We start from the raw sequence: 19,669 nt of genomic DNA on the forward strand, positions 1-19,669 counted from the left end.
GTTTGTAAAGATTATCTTTGAGTGTGCATTAGATGATGGCAGAGATCAGTGAAAGGTACCTTTGCTGGTTGAATATTGTTCTTCTATGGCATTGTTGCAAAAACCTCCTTTTGGGAGTTTTAATTTTAAGAGTGTATTAATGATAAGAACGTACAGGGCTTCCTTTAGGACCATCATCTCCTGGTGGTCCTTTAGGTCCGGGGGGCCCAGCAGAACCAGCGGGTCCAGATTCTCCCTTCTCTCCTCGCTCTCCTCTTGGACCCTAAAACATACACACACATGAGATCTGAGTGTGTTATTCTGAGACTTGTTATTTTTTGCATATGAGTGTTTGTTTGTTTGCCGTACTGGAGGGCCGACGTCTCCCTGTGGGCCTGGTTCTCCTGTTTCACCAGCGTCTCCCTGCAGACAAACAGAGAGAGGTGTAGGTAAAGCATGGCAGGGCTCTTTCTTCTCCTCAACACTGCAGAGATTTCGCCCATCCACATCATTATTCACCGTGTTGTCAGCAAATCTGCTTTCCTCTGCAGAATGCCACATTCTAGCACCAAAATCTGCACAACCTTGATATTCAGACCCACAAACCTCCCTGATGATGACCAGTTCCTTCAGACACCAGTGGAGAATGGAAAACTTTATATGTATCTAGACGCTTCTGAATTGGAGCGATGACATTTAGAAAAATGAACTAGACTTTGACGTTTTCTGAGGAAGTGAGTGATACTCATGAAAAACTAGTCATTTTGCTTGAGAGTTGTTGGTGATTGTTTAACATTATTGTTTAGCATAAGTCAAAAGAGCCCATCCACAGGTTTCTATAATATTCTGGTATATGTATAGCTGAATATTTTAATGCAAATTATATTATGACTGATTCCCAATAACTGGCTGAAAATAAAATTCTATGCTATTTATTGTAAATTAATTATTAAATAATTATTTAATTAATTATTTAATGTGTGTGTGTATATATATATATATAATTTAAATATTAAATAATACATTAAATAAATTTATAAAATGTATATACTATTCTGCCTAAATAACAAATGCAAATAAACAGCTAAGTAAATAAATGACTAAAATTTAAATTCTAGATAAAAAATTTAAAAAACATTCCATTTCATTTTATTGTTCTATTTTGCTTGATTTCAATAATTATTTTCATGCAATGACTGATAGCCAGTAAATGGTTGAAATTACAGATGTATAATATTGTGTCTAAATAAAAAAAAAGTTTAAAATTAATCAATTCTGTACTATTTTTGTCTGTACAAAAATATGAAATATATTCGTAGATAACATTTAAATTCTCCACTATTTTGTCTGATTAAAAACAAACCAAAATAAACATGTAAATAAACAAATTACCATAATTAAAATTCAATAGTTTTTTTATCTAAAAATAATAATAATAAAAACAATTGTTTTATGTAACAAGTGAATTAACGCATCACAACATTATAATGCACTTAGTAATTGTAGTGTTGTTAAATTATGTTTTTAAAGTTTTATTAAACGATCAGTGCTTTCAAAGATTAACTTAAAGGGAGCATTAGATGATGGCAAAGGTAATCGAAAGGTAAAACCAGTAAAGTAAAATGAGCCGGCACAATTAAATATCCCAATATGAACTGCTACTGGTTCAAAAAGAAATAATAGTGATGCTTCCCTTAGCAAACCACTGATAAAACACTATTAAATCGATCAGTTTGTGACTAAACATTCAATCTCGTCCATCCTCTCCCTGTGCTTTCTCTCATGCTTGCTAATAAACATGTTTAGGAGTTCTTTTCTGTGCTCTTAGAGGCTAAGTGTGTGTGTGTGTGTGTGTGTGTGTGTGGATACTTCTGCACGTCTGCAATATTGAGGGATTAAGAGTCTCTCAGCCGCTCTGAACTGCTTCATTCATGTGTGTGTGAGTGTGTGTGTGTCTCTGTCTCTCTGTAGTGGGATGAGTGGTCTGTCAGAGAGAAGAGCTGAGGTAAATCCTCCAGACTAACAGCAGAAAGCCTTGTCTCCAGGTCTCATTCTATCATCTTTATCTGTTTTCTTTTTAAGTCCTCCCCTCGTCTGTGTTTTTCTGGGTCGTTTCTCTGGGCAAACCTGCTCTCTAAGCACAACTGAAACGGGTCCTTGGATCCGGGGCAGAACAATAGTGCTGAAGCACCGTATTAAATAATATTGACAGAGGTGATGGAGCACAGTCATGCGAACACACGCTCTGCTGAGACATACACACACACACACACACACTCCAGAGAAAAAACTGAAGATCACTGCACTGCACAAACCTGAAGTAAACAAACATGTTACTTGTTGAATTCTGGAAGTAAAGCACGTTTACTGCAAGCTTAAAAACAATCTTGTAACACGGGTTAAAATGAACTTCACACATCTGCTAAAGACGAATTTTAATTTTGTATTTTGTTAAAAATGTCTATTTTTATGACAAACCTAAGAAAAATACCATAATATATTTTCAGCTATATTATTATTATTATTATTATTACCATTAAATAATTCAGATAAGAATTAACAAAGCTATGAATACATCTTCACAGTTTATAGTATTTAAAAAAATCTTCTTCTTATATTATTAATAAAAATAATAAATCATTAATTACAACTAACAAATTTACTGATGCATTTGCTCATTAAGTCATTGCTTACTAATTAAATGTAAAAAAAATTATATAATTATTATATGCCATATATACATATTTATTTTTATTAATAATAATGAATCTAATAAGTATTAACATAAGCCATTGATACATTTTCTTGTATAGTTACTACTTAATATTATTATTGTTGTTGTTATTATTATTATTATTAAATTACTCTAATAAGAATTAACAAAGCTATTGAAACATCTACATGGTTTATAGTACATATGCTTAAAAAATGAAATTATTACTATTTGTTTGTTTTATTATTAATAACAATAAATTACTCTAATTATAATGAACAAATCTACTGATAAATTGTTGTATAGTCACTATTTAATTAATATTATTAATAATTATTATATACTAGATATACATTTATTATTAATTGTATTAATAAATTAATTAGAATTAAAAAAAACTATTGATATATTTATATATGTATAGTCACTACTTAAAAAATATTATAATAAACTGTATATACAAATGTAATATTACTGCAAATCACTCTAATTTGAATGAGCAAATCTACTGACATCTAAATGGTGTACAGTCATTGCTTAATCATTGAATAAAATGAAATCATTTGAATGGGAATGAACAAATCTCTGGTTAGGATAATGCTGCTGATCGTGAAGCTCAAACCAAGCTTCAGAGACACCGTCTTACACTTTCTGAGGATAATAATCAATGAATGGCTTCCTTACAGTCAGTATTTAACTTACAGACACATGAGCAAACACAAACAGAGCTTCAACTCTAGAGAGAAGCTACAGGAAACACACACACACACACACACTCTCTGGGATCATTACTGGCAGGCACATTCTCCCTCAGATCATTAAGGATGTCAGTTTCTAATTAAAATGAAATGATAGTGATTTGTTCATGGCTCTGATGCGGATCACCTTCTCTCCCACGGCTCCTGGGTTGCCGATTCCTCCCGGGGGTCCCTGTGGTCCATCGGCTCCTGGGGGTCCGGAGGGGCCTCTGGGGCCAGGAGGACCGGGGGGACCCTGAGAGAAAAGTGTAGAAAGAAAGCTCAGTTTCTATTAAAATACAATAACATTTGATCAGAATGACTGTATTGATGTGGATGCGTACCATCTGACCGACGTCACCAGTCTCTCCCTTCTCACCCGGGGGTCCAGGCAAGCCCTGCACACAAACACAACATGTTAAAAGCATTCGCAACTCAAACTAACCCGGTGGATCCTGTACAAACTACACAAACCACATCTACAGTCCATATTAAATGCTATCTGCAGTCCATTTTACTTCCACAATCTGACATATTTCCAAGGTGAGACTTTTACTCACCTGGAATAAATTTGCTGATGAATTAAAAAAATATTTTATATTGTGGACTATGGTGCAGTAATGGTTTTAGATGATGATATCATGGTATTTGATGATTATCATATTTACATACAACTCCATGCACAAGTTCAGGGTCAGTAAGAGTTTTTAATGTTTTTGATAAAGTCTCTTATGCTGACTATGATTGCATTTATCTGATAAAAAATACAGTAAAAACAATACAATTGTGAAATATGAATACATTTTAAAATAGCTGTTTGCCATTTGAATATATTTTGAAATTTATTCGTGTGATGCAAAGATGATTTTTCAGCATAATATCTCAATTTCTAACGTTAACTGAAATAATAATGTTAAATACTAAAATACCTCAAATAAAAACTGAAATAAAAATTAATAAAAACTATATAGGCTTAGTAGAAAATAAATCAAAATTGACAAAAACAATGCAATAACTAAAACTTTGTTTTAATTAAGTTTAATTTGAAGTACTAAAATAAAAATGAATAAAAGCTATAGACATTTAAAAAATAATAAAATTAAATTAAAAAAATGCTGAATTATTAAAATATTATTCAAATTAAAATTTGTCAAAATATGAGTGGTAAATATAAGGATTGCAATAAAAAAATGAGGATTGACATCTAAACCAATTTAATCAATTAATAAAAATGAATAAAAAACCATGCTATCAAACTCTGACATCAAATATACTAAAACAACAGTGTTTTAAACGAGCAGAAACCAAACCCTGAAGCTCTAACCTGAAGGCCGACAGGTCCTGGTGGTCCTGGGAAGCCTCGTGAACCCTCATCTCCCTTCTGCCCAAACAGACCCTGCTGACCTCTGGGACCTGGCTCTCCGTCAGCACCCTGCAGGGAGGAAGTGACATCACTAACACCGCTTACACAAGTACAAGTGTACAAGAAATGGCTGACTTCATTATATACTCACAGGTGGACCCGGCTGACCTGCAGGACCCTGGCTACCGACGGGCCCTGGAGGACCCTGAAGAACGGCAGAAAGAAGGAGAAAACCAGACATGAGGAGAAAGAAAAAGCAAGCGAGCACAACTCATTGATTTTCATAACAAAGACAACATCTATATTCATAACGGTGCAGTGGTAATAACAGAACGAATGATGGTCGTGGGAGAACGACACAAACAAACAGATGAATCCAGACAGGACTCGTTGAAGAAATGATGTTTTCAGACTCAAGTGGAATGGAAATGTAGACTCACCTGCTCGCCCTTGTCACCCTTGCTTCCCTTCTGTCCCGGCTCTCCAAGCTCGCCCTGTCACAATAACACAGCATTTACATGTGCAAATATCTGATATCTAAAATAATATCTAGGAAATACAGGAAAAACGTCACGTGATACAGTAATACAAATTATACAAATCCAGTTTTTGTTTTTTGGGACACATATCGCTTCTGCTCACCAAGGCTGCATTTATTTGATGAAAAATATTGTAAAATCAGTAAAATTATGAAATATTATTGCAATTTTAAATAACTGCTTTCTATTTTAATATATTTTAAAATTTAATTTATTTCTGTAATGTAATGCTGAATTTTCATTTATATTATCAGCAATGTTAAAAAGAGCCATGCTGCTTCATTTTTATGGATATAATGATTTTATTTTTTTTCTTTGATTAACATAAAGTTCAAAAGAACAGAATTTTTTTGTGACATCTTAAGTGTCTTAACAACTGTCATTTCTGATCAATTTAATACAACCTTTAAGAATAAAATTATAAAATAAAATTAAAAAAATCTACTTTTGAACAGTAATGCACTCATATTTATATGGTATTTACATGAAACTCCAAGGACAATCAAATAACACAATGATATTACCATTGTATATGATGAAATAAAAATGTGGTATTAACATGGTACATGCCTAAAAAACATGTTATTGCCAGAGTAAGCAATAATACTCTTATAATAATACTTTTATTTATTTTATTTTTTTTAACTAACACTGTTATTTACTCCTCTGACTATATTTCCCAGAAGCCTTTGCACCTGTCACACAAGGCAGATCCAACACGTACATCCTTCAAATATCGCTCACACCTTAAAACTGCCAATGCAAACACATGTTGGTATCACACACACACGCGCGCACACACACACACCCTAAATCTGCTTGTGTAGGTGAGAGTGAGAGTGTCACGGTGATGTCATTTCCCTGACAAGTGTTACATGAGATCCTTTCCAATAAGACTAACTGCATATTTGATTCTTCTTCAGTATCACATCTATTTCTTATTTGAATGTGACATTGCTATGCTGCTAATCCAACGGTTTGATACTCTAATAAACACAAACTATACACAGAAAACACCTGGTATAAATAAATTGAGTTTAATCGTGATTAAACATTCATTTTAAATTAAAAACTCTAGTATTTATAGGCTTTTTTTGGTTCTCAAATATTGCGCAGAGCAAATATTGAACCATCCATCCATTCCTCTAGAGAAAATATTGATCAGACAGTGGAGTCATTTGATCTATATGTGTGTGTATGTGTGTGTGTGTGACCTTCACTTAATCATCTAGCAAACCCATCAGATTCATCCATGATCATCAATTTCATGCCCACATCTCTCTGTCTTTAATTCATTCGCCTCTCTTCTCAACCTTCCTCTATCACTTCTTTTTCTTCTGTACCTTATCACCGTCCTCTCCCGGGGGTCCGATGGGTCCGGCTGGGCCTGGAAGTCCCACCGGTCCCTGAATACCGTCTCTACCAGCTGGGCCTTGAGGTCCTTTCTCGCCCTAATATGAGAGGATATATTGAATGATTTGACAGTGAAATGAAGCTGAGACATGAAGACGGGTCGTGTTTGAGGAAGTACTCACAGGTCCACCTTTCTCTCCAGAGGGTCCCGGGGGTCCTTGAGGTCCGGGTCGGCCCGGGAGGCCGGTAGGACCAGCAGGGCCAGCAGCACCACGTTCACCAGGAGAACCCTATGAGTTTGTGAATTTGAAATTTCATAACTGATATCCAGCTGCCATTTGCTAATGAAAGCTTGATGATCTGTTTGATTAATTATGCATTTGTTCTTGAAAAAGATTCATATGGAGGTGTATACTGACAGCCGGCATGCATATATGATTTTTTATGCAGAAATAAATGCTGTTTTTTTTTTTAATTACTGATTATATAATTATGCATATTGCGGCATTATATAAGATCTCAGTAAATCTGAATATTCAAAATCCTGGAGTCAAGACTGCATGAAAAGAGAGAGAAAAGATGAACAGATAAATCGTTTTTAATCATCTATCATAAACATGCACCAGTCTGATTTAGATTTTTTTTTGTCTTAAAAAAATGCATTCATTATCATATATTAAAATATTTCATATTGAATATATTATTACATTTAGTATTTAACATTTAAATACAAATATTCATATTCATTAATAACACTCTTCACATGTACACTACCATTCAAAAGTTTAAGGTTAGTAAGGTTTTGTAATGGTTTTGAAAGTTTTATTTTATTAATTTTACAAGGCATTATTTCTTCAATCAAAAATACAGCAACACAGTAATATTTTGAAATATGTTGTGATACATTCATTAAACAATTTGGTTCTTTGGCGAATAGGATGTTTAAACAATGCAGTGTTTATTATTTTGTAAGACTGTGAATATCCTTACAGTCTCTTTTGATGTATTCAGTGCATCCATGCTGAACAAGAGTGTTCTTTTCTTTTAAATGGTAGTGTGTGTTAAACCCTCGTTGATGCATTTTCTGCAATATTCCAGCACATGTATCAAAAAGTAAACATGAACTCAATCAGATAAGTCCTAATGTTTGCCTGATACTGAAGATATACTGTAAATCATCCATGTCACACAAACTGAATCACTGTACTCACTGAAAACCAGTGTGTGGAGCAAAAGGAGAAAGAGAAAACAAGGTAAACAAGCGAATAAGAAAGCAGTTTGAGAAGAGATGGATAAAAAGAAAGAGCATGTCTACTTACAGCAGGTCCAGGTGGCCCTGGAGGTCCTTCACTCCCTTTCAAACCTGCAGACCCCTGCAAACACACACACAAAACTGCTGAAGCACACAAACACCACACATTTGATGGGTAGAGGTGACACAGAGATGTACTATTTATACTGAACAACAAACCAAAAGCTCAAAACATGAAAGAGAGATGCTGGCCCGTGCAGAATTTAAGGGCGAGTTACACCGAGTGTTATTCTAGGGGTAAAGGGTTTGTTCGTGATACTCACCACAGGGCCTGGTAAACCTCTCTCTCCTGGAAACCCTCGCAGTCCTGGAGGTCCGTCTTTACCGGTGGGTCCTGCAGGACCGGGATCTCCCTATCAAGACCAGATATGAATTGATGAATAGATAACTGTAGATAAATGTAACTGTATTGTGTGTAAATGTTGAAGTGTGTATGGCCTGAATTTGTTCGCACCTTTGCTCCCTCTTTTCCTGCTTGTCCAGGCAGACCCTGTTCACCAGGTGGTCCTGGGGGTCCAGGGTGGCCTCGCTCTCCCATTGGTCCTGTTTCACCTGTTGGTCCCTGAACAGAAAGAGAGATGGATTATGGGTAAGGTAGTGGAGTAGATTCATCTTTAGGTTGATTATGAATCAAATCAATTGACGATTTCTCGTGAATCAATTCAAAACAGATTTGCTATTTCAGAACGGCTTAATTCACAAGTTTTCATGTGATATATTGATGCATATTGCTATTTTAACAAAATGTGACCCTGGATCACAAAACCAGTTTTAAGTCACTGGGGTATGTTTTTAGAAATAGCCAAAAAAACATTGTATGGGTCAAAATTCTAGATTTCTATTTATGCAAAAAATCACTAGGATATTAAATAAAGATCATGTTCCATAAATATATTGAGTAAATTTCTTACCGTGAATATATCAAAACCTAATTTTTGATTAGTAATATGCATTGCTAAGAACTTCATTTGAACAACTTTAAAGACGATTTTCTCAGTATTTTGACTTTTTTGCACTCTTACATTCCAGATTTTCATATAGTTGTATCTCGACCAAATATTGTTCTATCCTAATAACATACATTAATGGAAAGCTTATATATTCAGCTTTCAGATGATGTATAAATCTCAATTTCGAGAAATTTTCCCTTACGAATGGTTTTGTGGTCCAAGGTCAAGAATACTTAATTTAAATTATAACATTTTAAATCTAAATAAAAAATGAACTATGATTAAAAATGAATAATACATATTGCATATCTTATAAATTATATAAGATATCTGTAAAACCTGAAAGTTACAAAATTTAAAGAGAGAGATTTTATTTAAAGAAATAAGTCATTAATAAACATAAAAATTAGCATTAATATTAAATATAGTACTTAATATTGAAATAAAACATTTTATTAAAAAAAAAATTATATATATTTATATTGAAGTGGGGTAGATGAATCTTTGTGTTGTCGCTGAATCAATTCAATTCAAATTTAATTTCCAGAATAGTTTAATTCACCTCAGCAAAGCAGTTTGCAAAGTTTGCAAATGATTAATTTATGTATTTTGCTACTTTAACAAAGTAAGATTAATTCAAATGCTAACATTTTAAATCTACAGCAAAACAAATAATTCATTATTACGTAGTCATATTTAAAGGTCGATTTTAAATCGATGCATCTGGAACACAATGAACGGCTGTACTCCTAGTTCTTTCATTGTTCAAAAGTGTGTTTGAACAGCATAATCAAGGAAAGCAACGGAAACCTCTGGAAAACATCCATTAATAAAGATGCTACAGGTGTTTCAGGAAGATCAGCGGTTATGCAAATTATGCAACACGAAGAGCGGAAGAAAAAGAATCAGATTATATGCCTCCATTTGCATGGCTGAGCATGTGCACTTGAACATCCATATGTGTGTATGTGTGGCACTGTTGAAACCTGTGCCCACCTTAACATTTGCATAAAAAGCAGAATATCATGATTGCTTATGAATAATTCATTACCCAGTCAGCGCCAACATCTAACCGCATAAACAAAAGCATGTCAGGAGACAAAGCACAGGCAGGCCAACAAACGGCTCATATGTAACCTAATGGAGCCATTCTGATTCCCGGGTGACAACCTTAGGACACCTTTAAGATAATCTAATGAGCGAGTGATGGCTCATGAATATGTAGCACGTGTCTCTGGCCTCTGCCTGTGGTAGCCACTCTGGATAAACAGATGGGTGTGTGGTTTTCTAAGCTTTAGAAAGTTTTATTCTTGTGCGGATGGTAGATGCAGCCCAGAGTGGAGCGCGTCTAATGCCTCCAGAGTATTAAAGATACAACAGAGTAGAAGTAGCTCAAAATGCTTGAAAACAGCCCAAATTAGCATAGCACTGGAAAGCAGATTTTTACATTTCCTGAGGGGCTCTTGATCGTTCAGAACGCACGTCACTTCACTGGGTTGTTGTTAGCGGTTACCCGAGGATAGCTTTGTGGTTGCTAGGGAGCTCTGGGCGGCTGCTAGGTGGTTTCTTACTGGTCCAGGTCAAAAGATCACAGGTTTTGAAATATTTTGATCCTGGATTAATGAAATGTCTGGACAATGTTGTTTTAGTATTATTCATATACTATTGTATTCATGTTTTGAATTTGCTTGAAAGGTTTTTTTTTTTTTTTTTTTTTTTTAACATTAGTCATTTTGTTACGTGCTCTTGTTGTCATTTGTAGGTGTTTTAGAAAAAAGACGTTTTTAATTTCAGTTTTAGTAATTTTGATAATACACCTTGCATTTCAAGGCAACATTTCTAATTGTATTTTTTGTTTTTCATCTAATATTTATATTTAATTTTATTTCAACTTTATTTTTGTTCCAGAAAATTTTAACAGTTTTAGTTAACAAAAACAACACTGTCTAATTTTTATAATTCAGCTTAACATATTTATTTCACTTATTTCATTTCAAGGCTTCATTTATAATTGTATTACTATTATTTTTAGTTTTTCATCCAACATTTATATTTAATTATATTTGAACTTTATTTTAATTAAAGAAAATATTTAGAAAATCTTTAGAGTTTAGTAATTTTAGTAATTCAGTTTAATTTTATTTACATTTTTTATGTAATATTTATATATTTTATACTTTTAGTTTACAATAACAACACTGTCATCCAAAAATCAAATAAAAAATAAAAATTATTTTTCTTTATTATTTTGATGACAGTTATGTTTTCTGCCATTCTTTGTAATTATTACAATTTTTTATACTTTTTATAAAACTATAAAAAAAATACTAACACAGTAATTAAAATCATATTTTCAATTGAATATATAATTATTATTATTTTTAATGGGCCAAACATTTTATGACATTATTCATGAGGTCCATCCTCAGGTTTTTCGTCCATTTTGTAATCCATTTTATTGGAGTTTTACTAAAGGCATTATTTAGTGTGTAATTCATTTTGAAAATTTGAAAATTTGAACTTTAGCATTCTGTGCTCTATTTACCTGAGGTCCGACTACACCTGGGGGTCCGGGAGGTCCAGTTTTACCTTGGAAACCCTGCCAGAAGAAAATACAAGTGAGTTTTAAGCACAAGTGTGTGAATAAAAGTGTGTGTGTTCCTATCAGACGCCACTCACAGTCTCTCCTCTCTGGCCAGGGTGTCCGGGCAGCCCGTCCTTTCCGGCAGGACCCTTAAAACAAGAGAGAGGGAGTGATAGAGGGGAAATCAAGACAGATTGGATTGGATGAAAGTAGGATTTCTATAGTTATTTCTAGTGTTGACATCACTTACCGGTGGACCCTTAGGGCCAGGGAATCCAGTCGGTCCCGCTGCTCCTAACGGACCCTGTGAGAAAAGACAGAAAAGAGCGTGAAATCTCTCTCTCTCTGAAGCAAAAATCAATACTTTGGAAGGATGCGGTTATTATTTAAACCGTACCCGTTCACCGGGTGGTCCTGGGGGGCCATCGCTTCCTGAGTTGCCCTGTGAAAGAGGGAAGGAGAAATAAAGGAGAAAAGGGAAATTAAACAGAACGTTTTAATATTTCAGAATGTTTGTCCATGCAAATGCGATTAAATATTAATAATATGGTAAAACTTATGCTTATTGCCCGAGGTAATGAGTGCCATTAAAGATTTGTTTGACTGATTTGCAGATGGGGAAAATCCCTGTAGCATTTGGATTGGCTCCAGCTGAGCTTGCGTTTTGAAATGTGATAGGAGCAGCATTTGCTCCTGTCAACACGTTTAGCTTTCAAAGCACAACAAATGATGAAAGAGGGTTCAGATATCCTGAAGCCCCAGATGTTTTCTTTCAGTCAGTCAGGGTATGATGTGCTCTTCAGAATTGAATTTTTATGTGCCAAACACTTGTTTTGTGTAAGCTTGAATGCATGCATGATATGATTTTACATTTGCATGTCATATTACTTATTTACTAAGACAGAAGACCCTGAAAAGCTTCTTACAAATGCAGAATAGTGATGAAAAAGCACAGTCTCACCTTTGGTCCCGCTTTACCGGTTGGTCCCCTCGGTCCTCTTTCACCACGGGGTCCCTACGATCACAAGAAGTTTGAGAAAGCAGTGTGTGAAAACAGTCCTAACTGATCAGCAAAAACATCACGACTTGTTTGTTTTTGTCCAAACTTTGTTGCCTTACCGTGGGTCCTCTCTGTCCTCGGGGTCCCGGCTTTCCTGCTGTCCCCTGTTCGTGAGAGAACATAACGCGAATTAATGGAAAAATAAAAAACGAATATATCTTAGTTCCCTATTATTACCTTTATTATTATTATTTATTTATTTTAAAACATATTATAAGGAATACACTCTAATAAAATAATAAAATAAGAAGGATACCCATACATTTTTTTTTAAAGATATTTGTTATGTTTAATAAGTTCTGATAATATTAATATTTTTAATCAACATTAAAAACAGCGTGAATAATTTATCAATATAATATGATTTATTCCTAAAGGAAATCTATGTTGTATTAATTAATAAAATTAAAATTAATATATAAATATTTTTCAAGTGAACAATAATATATAATAATTAAACTGTCAATCGATTTGAATAATGATTAATTTCAAATTATTGATTTTTAAAAGGTATGCTATATTTAAAATATTACTATATAAAATATTATAAATGCAATTAAAATATATAACAATTAAACTACACTGTATACACAGTTATTAATTGCATACTTCTGTTTTAATAAAAACATTTACAAGTAGAAGTAGAGATAATTAAATATATCACTTTCTGTTCATATGCTCTTTTCAGCGAATTCAGTCATTAAAAATGATGGCCATTATTTGCGTAATTTAAACAAAACCAAAAGCAATATTCCTTTCATCCTAGTAGAACATTGTGATTAATTTGATTTTTCTGTAGATTATATTAGCATCTCTCCATCTCATGAATACTTCATGGAGATAGTTCTGCAGAAACAAAGAAAGTTTTGCATCAACAAAAGAATGCAGTCTGAGTGTGTATGTGTATGTGTGTGTTTGTTTAATGGCTTGGTTTTGGATTATAATGTGTTTATGGGAGACTGCAGTGTCTTTCTAATGGCAGCCGGCTGCTGCTCTCAGCTCAAATGTGATGATATACAGCCAATAAAGCATCCGTGCGGAGAGCTGGGGGTTTACTCAGCTTTTCTTGGCCATAAAGGCTCTGATAACACACACACTACAGCTCAGAGACTGTTAGCTTCCATACACCGAGACAATGGCGAGCACAAGCTGAAATGATTACTTTTATTACATTACTTGTCTGTGTTTTTGTCATTTTTATTTATTCTGCCAATAGTGTGACATGACGGTGAGTAAAAGATGACAATTTTCATTTTCAGCCAGCGTTATTTTAGTATTATTTGTATACTTTTTAGTATTATTTTTAGATTTTCAGTTTGCTTTTTTAATTTTTGTTTAATTTGTTTGTTTAAATATTACTATTTAGGTTCACTTTTATTTCAGTTTTAGGTTTTTTGTTTGTTTTTATATAAAAAAAAAAATATATATATATATATATATATATATATATATATATATATATATATGTATATGTATATAATATATATATATATATACATATATATACATATACATAATATATATATATATATATATATATATATATATATATATATATATATATATATATATTAAATTTGTAATTTATTTTTAGTTGAACATTTAGTATTTTCAGGTTCTTTTGTAATTTATTATTGTTATAATTATTGTTAATATTACCATTTGGGCTATTTTCTATTGCAAAGATAAGTCAAGATATAATTAATAGTTTTTCCCTCTAATATTTATAATTTATTTTACTTCTGCTTTATTTCAATTCAAATGTTTTTAACAGTTTTCGATAAAGTTAAATATTCCCCTAATGATGCTTCTGAATTTCTGAATTGCATTGTGTTGAATATCTTAAAATAACATCTAAAAATCGAACAGGAATAGATCTAAATTCATGTCCTTGCGCACTTCTTCACATCTTTTGCATTATGTTAGCTTAAATGATTACCCTGCATTTCTTTCTCAAAATCCACAAACTCGAGAAAAAAACCAGTGAGCGTATATCTTTTCACTACTCAAAGCACATCAATAAAATAAGATGCGGATAAAGGGTGCGTGAGAGAAATAAAATGAGACTTTTTTTACACACCCTCGTGCCTTTCTCTCCGCTGGCTCCTTGGAATCCCTGGAATCCTTGAGAACCCTGAAGAGGAAAAGAGAGAGAGAGAGGGATTAATTCACAGGTCCATCAAAGCGAGGAGGGAGAGAGGGATAAAAGGAGAAGAAGAGAAGAAAAGTGCTGTTGCAGCAGTGAATGCTGGGTCACGGTCAAACGGAAGGCTGACATCAGATGGCATTATGGGTAAATCCACTTAGCTTTGATCAAGAAGTTCAAACATGTCTGCCTTCCAGTCCCACTCTAATGCATGCGCACACACAACCTTGTCCTTCTATCAATACATGCACACACTCAACACTCGCTGCTGTGGATGCTGGGTAATCGCAGGTGTATTTACCTTGGGGCCTTGTCTTCCTGGGTAACCTGGCAACCCGGGCACACCGAGCTTTCCCTAAAACCAAAGTACACAGAAGAAACTTAACTAATCAGTGGCGACAAAACACTGACAAACTTGACGATGCATGTACAGATATCCACTCACCTTCTCTCCGGTCGGCCCGAGCGGTCCAGCATCTCCAGGTAAACCCGATCTTCCTTTGGGTCCCTCAGGCCCGTCTTCACCTCTGGGTCCGGCGGCACCAAGTTCTCCCTGAACACATTAGGATTTATATGAGACATTTCACCCAGAAACTAGAGTTTTGATATTTTTTTTTAGGTCTGTTCCGATAAACGATACATACAATGATACGATAAATTACATCTGTATACCAGCCAATCATATCAGAGAAGACGTCATTTACATTTACATTGACTGATGTATTAATTGAATGTATAAATAATAAAAGTTGCTTTCAGGGGAAAAATGCATTAAAAATGTAAAGTCCCTTTAAATTCCTCTGCAAACTTCCAAGGGGACCTCAAGATGACTTCAAATGTTAAAATAAGACAAGCTTTAGAATGTGCGAAAACACTTAAAAAACAATTACATTTTACATTACAATTATTTTGATTTATTAACCCCCAAATATCTAGAATGTTCAAATTGTATTATTTAAAATGATTTGATTATTTAAAGAAAACTTCAGAGAGGGCTTCAAGGTGTTTAAATAAGAGACAAAAAGCTTTAAAATGAGTAAAACAACTAGAGAGTAATATTTATGGAAATAAATCACCCACAAAATTAATTTTACAATTAATTATTTTAATTAAAGCAAACGTCCAAAGGCACCAAGGGCACCAAATTTAAGACAAAACAAGCTTTAAAATAATATAAAATGAAAAAAAAAAATTATATATATATATATATATATATATATATATATATATATACATATACATACACACGATGTTTACTAATTTAATTCACCCCCCAAAAAATGTACTAAAAATTATTTCTTAATCCACCTCCTACAATTCTACAACTTCAATTTTTTATTATTATTAAAATGTAATAACTAATATTGCTTATTTTCGTCTCCTAATTGCTGTAAATTAAAAAGAGTTGTCTTCGAATGTTTTTGGGTGGACATCTTTGAATAAAGATCCTAGAACTTAATAAAGAAACAAGTTTGTGTGAACAGTTAGTGTGTGTTTAATGTTTTTGCCACTTAAGAGCAGCATGGGAATAGTCAAGTGTGTGCGTGCGTGGCATTTAACAAGAGTAAATGGTAATTTGGGACAATGTCCGCCCACTTAAATCCAGAAGCGTGTGCATATTGGTCCCTAATAACCTAAAGCGGTGCGCGTTTGCTCATTACAGACATTCACCCAGCACCGCAGCTGAGTCAGCAGACTATATAACTGCAAAAAATCTGATCAATTAGGCTGAACGAATATTATACATGCCCTTCGACCGACTTCTGGAGTCCTAAATGACCAAATTTCTCTGCATTTTGTGTGTAAAATGTCTTTGTAATAGACTGGGGATATGTGATCACTAAGGTGTTTTATCACATTTCTATGTGGCTGAATTCCCAGGTTATGGTCCTCAGGGTCTTTTTTTCTGTGTATGTCTATATTTGTTCAAATCCCAAAAAGTATGAGGAAAAGTAATAGTGATGCACCACTAGACGCAGACCCAGTGTGATTTATGTGCCTCCTCAGAGATGCTCTGAGAATTAAAGATCGACCCAAGTGAAAAGAGAAATCATATCCCATAATTCTCCAGAGATAAAGCCAAAAACAAATAACCTCTTCAACCTGCGAATAAGTCTCTTACCCTGTCGCCTTTGACGCCCATATCTCCCTTAAATCCCGGAAATCCGTCTTCTCCCTGAGAAGGAAAGAGATGAAGATTTGACACTGAGAGTGTTGCAAACTTCCTCTCGCACATGATACCGAGGGACGGATCTCCATGGCAACTGCTATTTCTGCTATTTGCCGGGGCCTGATCTTATTTTCCTGCTGCACTCTCGCAGGATACAACTTTTTAATGACCAAAGCGGGAAGGTCAAAAATGCATCCTGGAGTACAGCAGTTTCCATATTCAGAAACAGAAATGAAACATTAATGACACAGGAGCAGTGCATTAGCCTTCTGCACACACACACACACACACACAACAGCACAACACAACCCACAAACACACGCTGAAATTACCTTTTCACCCTTGCCTCCTTTCAGCCCGCGGACTCCATCAGCACCCTGCGGACAGAAAGAGCGAAAGAGCAAAAGAAAAAAGATGAAAAGAGTCCATCTAAACTTTAGAAAACCTTTCGATTGACTCACTGTATCACAAACACTGACTAGAAACCATGAAGGTGATAAAAGCTCTCAAACCCTAGCAAGCTGCATCACAGTCTACCGTCTATATACTGTAGGCAGCAAACTGACTCACAGTGGATTACAATAGTGCATTTTAATTCAATTGCAATTTTTTTATTTATTATATGCAATCATTTATTATATGCAAAGCATATCTTGATTCATCTGCCATTTTGGATAATGCATTCTTCACAATGCATCTTCTAACAATAACATAATGTAATAAAATATATTTTAATAGTGCTTTAAAACCGATTAATCACAATTAATCGCACCAAAATAAAAGTTTGTTTACATAACATGACAATATAGCATAACATAACATAAAATAACAAAATAATATAAAAGGGCTGTAAAATCGATTATTCGCACCAAAACAAAATTTTGTTTACATAACATAAAAATATAACATAACATGAAACATAACATAAAATAATATAACAGGGCTGTAAAATCTATTCATTGCGATTAATCGCACCAAAACAAAGTTTGTTTACATAATATAATATAAGATTATAACATAACATAAAAAATATAATAGGACTGTAAAATCTACTAATCGCTTTTAATGGCACCAAAACAAAAGTTTCTTTGCATAATATAACATAGCAATATACCATAGCATAAAAAAAAACATAAAATAATATAATGTAATAGTGCTGTAAAATCTATTAACCACGATTATTCGCAGCAAAACAAACGTTTTTTTACATAATATATGTTTGTGTGTACACATGAACATATAAATACACACACATAAATAAAAACTGCATTTAATATATATTTTTATTTAAATTTATATATAATATAAATCGTATATAACTATGAATAATTGATTTGACAGCCCTATACTATACACTATATTGTATTGACAGCCCGGTATAATAAAATATAATAATCTTTTTACACTTTTTTTATTTAGATTTTTTTATATGATCGCATGAGAGTTAAACAACATACATACAGTATATATATATATATATATATATATATATATATATATAAATTTCACTTGAATTCAGAAATTCATCTTCATGTGACTTCAGTGAACAATTAAATCTAACTATGACTTTTTCATTTGGTTCATTAGTTGCAGAAAAGTTTATACACCAATACCTTTTTAACTAATTGGGTCAGGACACAAAAAAACTACTAAACATTTCTAACAATAAATAATATACATACATAATATAATATAACATAATAATTGAGAAATGTATCCTCATCACATTCCACTGCCTTACATTCTGGCCAAAACAACTTAACTCAGAAGTAGTTTTTGACGCCTAAAATGCTGTCTAGAAATGCAACTTTTGGACATTTTGGAAGATGGCTATAAATTTCTGATGATTCTGCCTCAGGAAAGTATTAGAAACACTGGCAGGGTGCCGTCTAATATAACTTGGGTGACTTTTCACTGAAGTCTTACTACTACAGAACTGCAATACCCACTGACCAATGAGAGATCGTTATGAGTTCTGCTATGACCAATGAGGATTTAAAAACACCTGCCTTTACACCTCGAGGCCCAGGATATCCGATCGGCCCCTGAGGACCAGGAGGTCCCTGTAAAACACAGTCAGTTATCGATGGAGTTATTGATCACATCTGAAGCTACATTTGTACAAGAGAACTGTCTCTAAGTGAACTCTTCAGAGAGAAGAATGAAGCATAAACATACCAGATTTCCTTTCTCTCCGGATGGTCCTTCTTTTCCCGGGTGGCCCTGTGTTTGTGACGCAAAGATAAAGAGAAATGACATGTTATGCTTGCAGTAATTAGATGTAGAAGCATGAAATGTGGAGAGAATAGGCCTTGAGAATCGATGCGAACAATGTGTGTCTGTGAAGAAGTGCCAGGCAGATCACTGCACTGTAATTATTAATACAATGAAATCTCTCTGAAACACAAACTAAAGAGCTTGAGATGATCAGACGTGGAGCGTGTGTGCATTTCCCAGACTCACCGGAGGTCCATCGGCTCCTGGCATTCCCGGTAAGCCTGGTTTTCCAGTGGGACCCTGAGAAGAGGAAAACCAGCATTAGCACTCAGTCCATTAACACTCAGCACACACACTTCCTGATTCAACACACACGCATGAAGATCATCCAGTAAAGCGATCAATAAGTTAAAGTGGTTGGTGTGTCGAAGGGTTAATGACAAATATCAATGTCCAGAATTATCAATGTTCATTCTCGAATATTGTAAACTTTGCATTTATGCATAGTTGAAAACTAAAAATCAGTTTCAATCAATATTTTACTTT

At 33.9% G+C, this 19,669-nt stretch overlaps 1 protein-coding gene across 2 annotated transcripts in view; it reads right to left on the bottom strand.

Moving 5' to 3' along the window:
* Nucleotides 1-19,669, bottom strand: part of LOC127985410 (collagen alpha-1(XI) chain) — an 87,061-nt gene that overhangs the window by 11,601 nt on the left and 55,791 nt on the right. For both annotated transcript variants that reach the window (XM_052587415.1, XM_052587416.1), the window contains exons 25-50: nucleotides 19,370-19,423; nucleotides 19,085-19,129; nucleotides 18,916-18,969; nucleotides 17,239-17,283; nucleotides 16,859-16,912; nucleotides 15,182-15,289; nucleotides 15,038-15,091; nucleotides 14,671-14,724; nucleotides 12,650-12,694; nucleotides 12,492-12,545; nucleotides 11,928-11,972; nucleotides 11,781-11,834; nucleotides 11,626-11,679; nucleotides 11,492-11,545; nucleotides 8,451-8,558; nucleotides 8,260-8,349; nucleotides 8,004-8,057; nucleotides 6,867-6,974; nucleotides 6,675-6,782; nucleotides 5,233-5,286; nucleotides 4,944-4,997; nucleotides 4,754-4,861; nucleotides 3,774-3,827; nucleotides 3,578-3,685; nucleotides 349-402; nucleotides 155-262 (exon numbers count right to left, since the gene is read on the bottom strand). In XM_052587415.1, coding sequence (XP_052443375.1) covers nucleotides 155-262; nucleotides 349-402; nucleotides 3,578-3,685; nucleotides 3,774-3,827; nucleotides 4,754-4,861; nucleotides 4,944-4,997; nucleotides 5,233-5,286; nucleotides 6,675-6,782; nucleotides 6,867-6,974; nucleotides 8,004-8,057; nucleotides 8,260-8,349; nucleotides 8,451-8,558; nucleotides 11,492-11,545; nucleotides 11,626-11,679; nucleotides 11,781-11,834; nucleotides 11,928-11,972; nucleotides 12,492-12,545; nucleotides 12,650-12,694; nucleotides 14,671-14,724; nucleotides 15,038-15,091; nucleotides 15,182-15,289; nucleotides 16,859-16,912; nucleotides 17,239-17,283; nucleotides 18,916-18,969; nucleotides 19,085-19,129; nucleotides 19,370-19,423 — 1,782 coding nt within the window. The remainder of the gene's footprint in view (nucleotides 1-154; nucleotides 263-348; nucleotides 403-3,577; nucleotides 3,686-3,773; nucleotides 3,828-4,753; nucleotides 4,862-4,943; nucleotides 4,998-5,232; nucleotides 5,287-6,674; nucleotides 6,783-6,866; nucleotides 6,975-8,003; nucleotides 8,058-8,259; nucleotides 8,350-8,450; nucleotides 8,559-11,491; nucleotides 11,546-11,625; nucleotides 11,680-11,780; nucleotides 11,835-11,927; nucleotides 11,973-12,491; nucleotides 12,546-12,649; nucleotides 12,695-14,670; nucleotides 14,725-15,037; nucleotides 15,092-15,181; nucleotides 15,290-16,858; nucleotides 16,913-17,238; nucleotides 17,284-18,915; nucleotides 18,970-19,084; nucleotides 19,130-19,369; nucleotides 19,424-19,669) is intronic.

This window comes from Carassius gibelio, chromosome B21, assembly GCF_023724105.1.
Source record: "Carassius gibelio isolate Cgi1373 ecotype wild population from Czech Republic chromosome B21, carGib1.2-hapl.c, whole genome shotgun sequence".
Classification (NCBI taxonomy): Eukaryota; Metazoa; Chordata; class Actinopteri; order Cypriniformes; family Cyprinidae; genus Carassius; species Carassius gibelio.